This window comes from Hydra vulgaris, chromosome 10 (assembly GCF_038396675.1).
Source record: "Hydra vulgaris chromosome 10, alternate assembly HydraT2T_AEP".
Lineage (NCBI taxonomy): Eukaryota > Metazoa > Cnidaria > Hydrozoa > Anthoathecata > Hydridae > Hydra > Hydra vulgaris.
The window spans coordinates 28,357,137-28,368,488 of record NC_088929.1 but is presented as its reverse complement, the minus strand read 5'-3'; the positions used below and the strand labels follow the sequence as shown (position 1 = coordinate 28,368,488).

The following is an 11,352-nucleotide window of genomic DNA, read 5'->3' as shown; positions in this document are numbered from 1 at the left end:
CTGCTTGTCACAGAAGTTAGCAAGTCAGCCGTAGAGCGAGAGGATCGAAAACCGTATTGATTGTTTGACAGTAAGTTTTTTGACACAAGATGGGATGTGAAAAATTTGTTGACAATTGCTAATAACAGAAAGAAGTCTGATCGGACAATAATAGGAGGGGTCAGAATGTTCTTCGGAGTTTTTGTAAAATTTGAACCACAGATGCCATTTTCCAGCAGGCAGGAAAAAAGACTCAGTCAAGCACTTATTAAATAGTTTACTTTAGTAAGACTATAAGAGTAATGTTGTCATGACCACAAGCCATTGAAGATTTTAACTGAGATATGACTTTAACAACGGACGCTGGAGTGATTTGAATGTCTAACAATGCGTTAACCTGTTTAAATGGAATGACAGAAGGAGTATGGCCTTTAGATTCATGAGTCGAATTAAAAGAAAAGTTCTTTGCAAATATTTCTGCCTTATCCTTAGGAGAGGTAATAAGGTCAGTCCCATGAATTTGATTTGGAATATTATACTTACCTTTGTTAATGACGCTGTTGAAATTTTTCAAGTCTCTAGAGCCTAACTTCTAAGCTAAGATACGAGATTTAGTAAAATGGTAATACTTAATTCTCTTTAGTATGTTTTTAATTATTATTTAAGCATATTCTGTAAAAAACTCGAAACTTTTTTCAAAAAACTGGCTTTATAGCTTTATGCCGTAAAAAGCTACAAACCCAGCCGAATAATTATAGTTGGCCATGAGCATGCATAAAACGAAGACGAGCAGTCGCGAAATCAGGAAGCGGTTGAATATTTCTAAATCCTGTAATCATGTTTATATTTTTATTAGGCTGTTTCCCAAGTTGATGCAACGATGTCTGGTAAACGGTTACTAGCTCTCCGATGAAATTTACAAACGGTTACTAGCTCTTCGATCAATTGCTTCAACTTCATTTTTAAATATTAAAATACATCATGTGGAGGAAAGTTACTTAGTTTCATTTAATAGATATTTTTTACGATCCGTGAAAATGATTTACAATAAAAAAAATAATACAAAATTACTATTTACTTCTTTTAAGTATTTTTAACCGATATTTAAAAAGTCATAAAAGTAGTTAAAACTATATTAAAATACAACACTAATAAATATATATACAATTTATGTATAATACAAAAATTAAAATAGTCAATTATCAATAGCTCATATTTTTAAGATATAATCGAAAACGACCTACTTTAAAAGCCTTGTTAAGTCATCCATTTCAAACTCAATTTCGGTAATACTTCTCCAGCACGATAAGGTAATTTTAAATAAGCGTATGGATCACCTCTTGTCTCTCCAATATTTAATATTGTTATTGGGATTCTTTTCTCTTTTGCTGCTATAATAAATCGAAAGCTGGAATAGACTTGAAGGGAAGAACCGATGACAAGTACTCCATCACACTCTGATAACATTTTATAACAAAGCTCTTTTACTGTGGGAGAAACATTGTCACCAAAAAAAACTATTTCAGGCTTTAGAATTCCGCCGCATTTGTGACAGTCAACCATTTTAAATTGATTTGCATCAGATTCAGATATAAAAACATCACCATCTGGACCTTGTTCATTTAGGGAAGAAATGGACCTCCAGTTGGAATTTATATGTTGCAACTGCTTTTGAAGTTCAAATCGACTAATTTTATTTCCGCATGTTAAACATACCACTCTTAATAAAAAAAAACTTGGAACTTCAATTAATTCATTATGATTTATTGTGTTTTTTTAAATTTATTTATTAATATTTTTCATAAATTGATTTTTTATCTATTTATTTCTGAGTTACTTTACTTAAAAATCTATGCTTAATACTATAAACAAATATTAAATTTAAAAATTGCTTATTGATAGAAACATTGTATTTGAAAAATGCTTAATAAAGACACGATTAAAAATAAATCCAATGTGCAAATTAAGCAATTACAAATTGCTTAATTTGATGGTGGTCCATCATCATTGACCATTCAATGATTCAACAGTTTTATCCACATCTTATTTTTAAGGTTTCCAAGTGCTAACATATGACGGAGTTGTTGTCACATTTTATCATAAACAATAAAAATAATTTTTTGTGTAGTCATAGCAAAAACTTAGGTTGCAAAAATTACCATTTGGAATTATTTTGAGTTGAAAGATTCGGTTTTGTGGATTTGCCCTAGAAGTCTGTTTATTAAAGATGTCATTGTGTGAGAGATGTCATTGCAGTAGTAGTAAAAACATAAAGAAGCGCTTCTTATTGATAATCAGAGTAGGAGCAAAAGTTTACAAAGAATCATTAAAAACACTTGTATTTTACAGACCACTAATATAAATTGAGAAATGCTTGTTTTAAAAGCTTACAAAGAATCATTAAAAACACTTGTATTCTGTTTGCGCATTAGTAAAATTTATAGTTGATTAAACAATGTACTTTTATTTATCACATTTTTTTTTTTTTTTTTTAAAAATGTAATAATAGTTTAAAAAATAAAAAAACAAATAATAAATTATTTACAACTTACAAGAAAAAAAAATTTATTATTCATTTTCGTATTTAATTATAATTGAGTTGAACAAGAATAATTTGAATACAACTTTTTTTATTCTTTTTATTAAAATTATTTTTCCTCAAAAATTTAGATTACCAAAAAAAAATAAAGTAAAAAAAAAATGATAATTTAATGTTTTTATACCTCGCAGAAGAACCATGAAGCTCAGTAACTCTGACTGATCCAGCCTTTAAATGAAGACTATCAACATTCTGTGTTACAAGCCAATGTAAATTTCCATGTTTTTCCATAGCTGATAAAAAATGATGATTTACATTTGGTTGAAAAGAAGAAAAAATTGGCCATGCTAAATAGTTTCGTGCCCAATACTTTTGCCGCTTATTTGGGTTCTTTAAGAACTCTAAATACTCAATGGGCCGCTGCTTAGATGTAGCATATAAACCAACTTTCTCAGAACGATAATCTTTAATGCCTGTTATAAAAAACAATAAAATTACTTTTTAAAACTGTCTCTCTTTCTCTGTAAACCAGAAATAATGAATTTCTATCAGTGATAAGCAACTCACAATTGTAAAAAATTGAAGGTCAGAATATATATATATATATATATATATATATATATATATATATATATATATATATATATATATATATATATGTATGTATATGTATGTATATATATATATATATATATATATATATATATATATATATATATATATATATATATATGTATGTATATGTATGTATGTATATATATATATATATATATATATATATATATATATATATATATATATATATATATATATATATATATATATATATATATATATATATATATATATATATATATATATCTGTGTGTGTATACCCTACAGTAAAAAATGTAAACTGTTTGTGGTAAGATTTCATTTAAAGTTTTTAATACGAAAATAATAAAACTCTGCACATGAGAGTTATTGCAAACTATTAATGTTAGCTATTAATGCGAACTTTTGTTATTTACTTAAATAGTTATTTACTTAAATAGTTTTTTTGTTTATATAAAGCAAAGATTTTATTTAAAGTTATTATTTTGAAACTCTATCGAGCTGGTACAAACCCATAGCAGCACATCAATGGTAGTTTTAAAATTGAAGGGCAGTTAGTATTAGGGCTAAAACTTTTCTTAAGATTCCTTGTAAAAATAAACGTTTTAACTTCTTCTGTTATGAATAGTTAAAAGAAAGGAAAAAACTGTTGAAAAAGTTGAAAATTAAAAATAAGTTATTAATTTATCATTGAACTTAGTTATTTTTGATAAAGAGTTCAATTGATTGTTTTTTTGTAATGAAGATGTCAACATGTATTATTTAATTTCATTAAGTATTTTTTAATTTTATTTTTAATGTTGAGTAAGCCATTTTGAACTGTAGATAAAAACAAAATTGTAAGTAAAAATATTGTAAGGGTAAAAGTTGATAAAAATGTTATCAATAAAACTTTTTTAATTCACTCTTGTTGGCAAAGTAATGTATAAAAAAATATTAAAGCATATAAAATTAATTAAAAAAAATATATGTTAGATGATGTGTAAACTGCTCCACTGCAACTGGGTTCAGTAGGTAAAGCTTAAACTTCAATTTTTATTAAATCTTTCAATTTCTATATCATTCATGAGTAATAAATATTGATATAATTTGTTTCAGATACAACAAAAACGTAAGAGGAGAATTTCGATAAGCTCATTCAAAGTTCTTTTTTTCTTTATTATCTCTATGAAACGAGATAAGAAATATATAAACATTGTAATTGGTAACTCTATTTAAACAAGTTTGAAATTAAAGAATCTTTTCTTTCAGAAAAAGTTAGCATATCAAACAAACTAGAACTAGAATTTCAAACTAAACAATACCAAGGCAGAGAGATTGCAAATTAGTTTAAAATACTATTAATATTAATTTTTTTTAAACATCTTCGCTTCCAACAAGACTGCAAGCAACCACTAGTTAAAGTTGGAAGTTACTGGAAGAGAAAAGATGAAGATTGTAGAGCAAGATAGCGATTGACAGACGACTTAAAGGATTGCAAATTATATGAATCAGGAAAGCAAGATGAAGGAAGCGAATTCCAAAGAACTGATGTTCAAGGAAAAAAACTAGACAAATAAGAGTTTTTGGAGCACTTAGGAACAGTCACAGAAAAAGGATGAGACTTAATTAAATGACGAGTAACACGAGAATGAATTTTAGTAGATAGCACAAGAGACACTAGCACTTAAGTGCTTATGAAAGTGTTGAGCTTGATAAAGAGATGCAACTTTAGCAGATGCTAATTAGAGAACATGGTGATGAAGCTGGTTTTTTGTGTTTTATAGTTTTTGGTACTTTATTTATTTTTAAATTTGATGAAGAACTTGACTCAAAGCATAGATAGTACTCAGAACACTCTCTAATAGCCCAAGCATTTGCCTCATTACTACTAATAAACCCTAAGCCGTAACAAAGGGCTCCAAATGTGGCCTCCGCAATGCACAAAGTACAAACAGGGACACCATCCATGCGCAACATTGCACTGTTAATACTTTGATATTTTTCAGCTGTTGATGGAATCAACCTCTCTGAGAGCTACCACAGAATTCGGGAAACCTGACTACCAGCCAGCCTCAGAACCATAAAACTGAGTTTTAGAGCTGTACTTTCATTAGGAGATAATAGAATGAGTTGCCTAGTCATAAAAACAGAGACACAAGTAAAACCCATGCATTGAGTCAAGAAGATCCAGCATTCAACATCCTAAACTGGAAACAATGTAACATTTATAACATGTAACAAAAACATTTCAATTTTTTGTAAATCAAAGTTTATAAAATAAATAACATCTATTATCTGTGACATTTTAAAGCAAGCATATATGTATATTAAAACACATATTGTATTTATATATATTTACTGTAAGGAGATAATTCCTGAAATGGAGTATAATATACAAGTCTTGCTATTCGCAGAGTAAGAAGTTAATAATATTGTTCAGTTTATCTAATACTTAGTGTAGTTTATTTAAAAATGTATTTATAAATGTTTTTAAATAAACTTCACTAAAACCATGATATTTAATGCTATCAATCCTACTATCAATTTTAAAATGCTGAATACAGTTGAAACAAGTTTTGCTTACTTCTAAGGAGTTTAAATTAAGAAGCTGTAAATGTTTTTCATAGTAAAATAGTTTTAGACAATGAGATATCTTTGCAACTCATTGCTGGATATGTTTGATATACAGTGTATAATTATAATTAAATGTTTTACTTATCTACTGACAAATCAATTTTTGATCTATCCTAAAATGCTATTAGCTTTAGATGCAATTTCAGAAGCTTGTGAACACCATTTACCATTCGGCATGATGATAATGATGAGATCATGCAACTTTTCAGATTTCATTAGATTTAGGTTGGTGAAAGATGCAGCATCAAATTTTTTTTTTTTTGTAATTAAATATTTACTAATGTTTTGTAGTTCAGTTTCTTGTACTATTTCTTAGATCATTGAGCAATAGCATTGAAATTTGGCTGTAGCTTGTCTGAATCTGGAGCCTCTTTAATAGAAGTTATGATTTTGCAGTTATCAACATACAATTAACAAGAAAACTGATAATTGATGGAATATCATTTATAAATAATAAACAGAAGCGGACCCAAGACACTACCCTGTGGCACATTACTAGTGTGTTTGCCCAGCTCAATTTGTACTAGTCAAGAACAACTCTCTGCTTTTAATTAGCAAGAAAGTCACTAATCTGGTGAGGCAGTTTTCCAGTGACAACAGATACTTCTAGTTCATGCATAAGATGTTGATGTGTTGCTATTTCTAAAGTCTTAACAAAGTAAAGAAAAAGTCAACCCATTGGTTATATGTTAAAGATAAAGAAATAATATCTGAAGAAATTAAATTTCAAATTGTGTAATTTTGGATTACTTTCGGCCCACCTTCGAAAAACTACCTAGTTTTGAAAATTTAATTTCTTATCAGCTATGCTTAAAAAAAAAGTTTTGTTTTCTATGAACTCGCATCTACTAAAACAGTAGCAATGTTGGCCAAAGATTTGGTTATTCAATAAGATTGCAGATGATATTGATATGGCAACTGTTATAGCGCCTACTAAGATCTTTGTTAAATCATTTTATAATTTCAATTTTATTTGACTTTTTTCAACCTTTATTAAACTAATTAATTCTACTGAATCATGTGCTACTTTTTTTTATAATACTGGCTCTTTATCTTTTGCTTTACAACTTGCTAACTTCAAATAGAGTTTATCCATTTAAAATATGACAATATATAACACAAAAATATGTAACAATATATTCAATATATAACACAAAAATGCTAAAGCTTAAAGAGGATTTGAAAATTTTGAGGGAAAAATTTAATTGAGAACATATAGGTTTTAAACATCAGACTATTGCTCAGAACGACAATCCGTCAATTGCTGAGAAATAAAAAAAAAATTTAAACCTAAATTAAAAATGCATATCTTTGTATAAAAAACAATTAGCATCAGCTCAGACCCAGCTTTCTGCTCAAAGAGCAATTTAATAAAAACAACTTACAAACAAAAATGAATGAGATCCATAAATTAGAGAACACACAGGAAATGGAATCAATGATATTCCACTGTGGAGCAGATGATGCATAAACTTGGCCTTTTTAGACTTACAGACTGCTGAAATAATTTTGTCAATAAAAAAATTCAACTCAAGGTTAACAACTGTCAAGTCAGAGTTAAATTTTACTTCTAAAATAATGGCTGATGATATATTTACTTATAAAAAAATGAGGCTGCATATATATTAAAGATATTTTTGTCAGTGCTATCATTAAATGAAACAGTGGCATAATTCTGCCACTTACAGCCAAGAGTTATACTATAGCAGATATCTTAGTTTTTAAAAAAAGAACATTGATCTACATATTATTTCTTACAGAAAACCGAACAAGTGAGGATTAGGATGCTTTTGAATACAATATGAGTATTGAAGAGTCCCAAAAAAAAATCTGAAAAAGCAATTTTAGAAATTTTAAGTGTTAAAAGACCCTTTAAAGTGACCCTTTTAAGGTGCAAAAACTGACAAACAGACTATTATGCATTTATGGCTTTTCACATAAATTATACACTTCTACCTCTCTCTCCCTTACCTATTTTGAATTTATAAATAAGCAAGTATGATTTCTCAATACTATTACACAGAATATATAACATAACTAACTTGAGTGCTAATCATGTAAAATTTGTTTAATTTTATGACCATTGGATATCTAAATATACCAAAGCAAAAATATTATAAAAAATGAATAAAGCTTTAATAATATTTTTTGATATATAAATAAATTGGAAAGGCCAAAATTCAAAGTTTCACAAATCACAGTTGTCAACAAATGGTGATATTTTAAAAAGATATTGTCAATAAAAGAAAAAGTTTATCAATTTTTTAGCAATAAATAATTTTTCATTTTTAAAAGTTGATTTTACATTTTTAACATCTTTTAAAGTTGCATTACTAATTTAAATCTTTTTTTTCTTCATCTTAAAATAAACCTCTCTTTAAAGAAAATCATTTAATTCTTAAAATAGATTTTATAAAAATATCAAATGAATTTTTGACATGGGTGCAAGAATATGTAATAAAAATGTAAGCAGACCATGACAGGACCCTTGATGCCATTAAATAGGACATTAAATTATTTAAAACTTAATATCCTCTATTTGCACTAGAGTTCAATATCCTATAATTGCTGTAGCTGAGGATATTGACATGATTTAATGAAAGAAAATTAAACATGCATTTGGAAAACATGCAGTTGGAAAAAAAAACTTGAAATTTAAAAATTATTATATCTCTAATTTTAAAACAAAATCAATATAACTTTTGTCAATTTCACTAGAGATTCATTTTTCAATGCATTTAGTAAAACGAATAAAAAAATCCATGTACTATAAACTCTATAAAAAAAGTCTGATGACTGCAACACTCAATATTGATAATTAAAAGTTACATTAAAAGTAGCCAGAAGATTTTCCTCTTGAAGTGAAGGGTCATACAGCAATTCAATTTTTTTACCAAGTAACTTGTCTTTCACTATAACAGCAAACTGTGTAATGATTTTAATGAGATTTTAAAAATAATAGTAGTTTTAAAATGAAAAGAACTTGAGTAAGAATGACAGCTACTGTGGATGATAGTAGTAGTGATTTTCTGCTAATAGTTTTCCAGTCAATATTATTAAAAGCCAAAGATAAGGCAAAACAAATAAAAATGTAATGGAAGATTTTTAAATATACAAATAACTTTTTTGCTATTTGACACAACACTGGTACACACATTTTAGGAACTCAACTTTAACTCAGCATGTCATTGGGAAACAGATGTGTCTCATATATGAAACATAGATCTGTCGTTATATTCAAGCACTAACAAGAAAGGCTAAAGCATCAAAAAAGAACTGTTTGCAATTTTAAAAAGAAATTGTCTTAAAAACTTTTATGTATACAATTAAGATATTAACTCACGGTACTCTTTTAAAAGTTGTTGTTGTTGTCTTACTCACATATCTAGACATAGCTAATGTAGATAAATCCTTAGTGCCACTGTAACTTATCAAGTATCTCTATCCAGAGGGTATATCTTACTTTAAAATAAAGAAACTTGAGATCAGAAATGACATAGTCGTTGACAATTATCTGAATAAGTTTTTCAGAAAAAACAGCTGGTATCTTTTTTCATATTAAATCTTAGTATGCAAGATATACTGTTATATCTTCATAGTATATCTTCATTTTAGTTTAAAGTTTTTCGAAGACTATGTGTCAAATATCCAGTGCTCTAAAATAAATATTAGCCTGTTTCAAGATTTTCTGGCAGACATCAACATGAAAAGCCAGCGATAAAATAATTTTGAAATTTAAATAATTTTTATTTTTCATTTTGTATCAGTTTTTAAAGATTAATAAAAATATTTTTGAGAAAAGCAAACATTTATCTAACATTTCCTAAAGATTTAGAGGCCTAAATTCAACATGTATATTTTATTTAAGATACCAGAATAACCAGGTTGTTTCAAATCTTTTAATTTTGTGAAAAAGTTGTATTTTGGGGATACCCTAATGAGTCACTTTGCTTAGAACTATAGATGTTTTAACAATTTTTTTGAGCTAATTTCTAATAGGCAGTCAAACTGTTTATATAAAAAAATCTTTTTACACAGCCACAATTCTCTCAAAAATATAATTAGAAAAATAAATAAATGATTATCTATTCAAAATATTAGGTTTGTTTGGGATTATAAAAACTGAATTTTTAGTTAATATACTTATTTTTTATTAAAAAAATTAGAAATAAAATTTTTTTATTTTAATAAATTTGTTTAACAAAAAAAATCTATGTAATTTTGTGACTTGGTAAGTGTAAACTATTACACCCTATTACACCTTTTTTTTAAAAAAATATGTAGTCTTAAATTCAAAGTGAGTAGCTAAGCCCTCCTCCAGCGAACTCTGGTATGCTTATAATATATATATATTTTGTTCTCTTTAAAAGACCTTTAGAAGTAGACTACTTCCAAAGGTCTCTTAAAATTTAAATTTAAAACTTCATATTTTTGACAAATCTAAACAAAATTGAATCTCTACTTAGTAGAGAATCAATTTTTGAGCTTTTACTTATTTTATACAATTTAGAGGTTCTTTCTAAAGAAATACAACATCTTAATACTTAAACAACTTAAAATTTTTTTAAATACCATATAAAAATTTTATAAGATACTTAAAAAAAATTAAAATTAAAAAAACTTGAAATTTTATGAAGATTTTACAAACCTGATTCTGTTGAAACCCCAGCGCCTGTTATTACAAAGACTTTTGAACAGCTGTTGATAAATTTAGACATATGGGCAACTTCATATTGAGAAACCTGATGACTGTCGGGAACAAATTGCAATAAATGGTTGCTAAAGGATCCATTTGTTTTTAAAAATCGCCTGAAAACTTTTGAAAAATTCTTTGCATGAACAAAGTTTATAAAAGGCATTATCTAAAATGTTCTGCAAATATATAAAAAGCCTCTACCAACTCTAAAAGTATTGTACTGGAGGGACATAATACAAGTCTTTTATAATTACGTTACATAATAAAAATAAGCAGCTAGCGTTTATATCAAATTTTAGGATAACAGCACTAGGATAAGAACACTCGCGGCTAAGTGGGTCAAAATATCCCCCCTCCGTTCCTACACAAAAAAAATTACTAGAAACTTATGGAATTATAATGTAACTACATGCCACATAGAAAATGAATAAAGAAGAAGAATTAATAGCTTTTTGATTAATTTTGAAGGGTGCGCTAACTTTTGCAACTCGCATAAATTAGTCGCCTAAAGTTCAATAGATTTTGCATAAGTATGAAAAAAAATTTTTATATATATCCTTAGTCTTTAAATAACTTTTTACTCTGAATTCTATCAATATATAGGTTTTGAAAAATAATAAAATAATTTTTTAAATAAAAATTTTTGTCAAAATAAACCAAATGGGAAAATTTTTTTTCCCATTTGGGCCCACGACCAAATAGGTACCTGTAGTTTCAGTTAAATTAAGTATTTTCATTTCAGAGTTGCATTTTTTTTTTAATTTCTAGAATATTACATTTCTTTAGTAATACAAACTAATAGAATAATAACTTGAATAAATTGAAAATAGTTTATAATGTTGAAATTATTTTAGATTTATTGTGATGAACCTAATTAATGTTATTATACTTATATAATAAAATAATAACATTAAGACAGGACTTTGAA

General features: G+C 27.0%; 1 protein-coding gene across 1 annotated transcript; it reads right to left on the bottom strand.

Annotated features, from left to right (window-relative positions):
• Positions 1-1,046: 1,046 nt before the first annotated feature.
• LOC100199518 (NAD-dependent protein lipoamidase sirtuin-4, mitochondrial) lies at positions 1,047-10,724 on the bottom strand. The gene is made up of 3 exons (XM_065807695.1): positions 10,377-10,724; positions 2,703-2,991; positions 1,047-1,699 (listed from the first exon to the last, which is right to left on the bottom strand). The coding sequence occupies exons 1-3, from the start codon at positions 10,585-10,587 to the stop codon at positions 1,237-1,239; spliced, it is 963 nt and encodes a 320-aa protein (XP_065663767.1). The 5' UTR covers positions 10,588-10,724; the 3' UTR covers positions 1,047-1,236.
• Positions 10,725-11,352: the final 628 nt, after the last annotated feature.

Coding starts and splice junctions, on each gene's coding strand:
- LOC100199518 (XM_065807695.1), bottom strand. CDS start 10,587: ATGCCTTTTATAAACTTTGTTCATGCAAAGAATTTTTCAAAAGTTTTC. Junction 2,992..10,376: donor TGGGGTTTCAACAGAATCAG/GTTTGTAAAATC, acceptor TTTTTATAACAG/GCATTAAAGATTATCGTTCT. Junction 1,700..2,702: donor CTTCATGGTTCTTCTGCGAG/GTATAAAAACAT, acceptor TTTTTTATTAAG/AGTGGTATGTTTAACATGCG.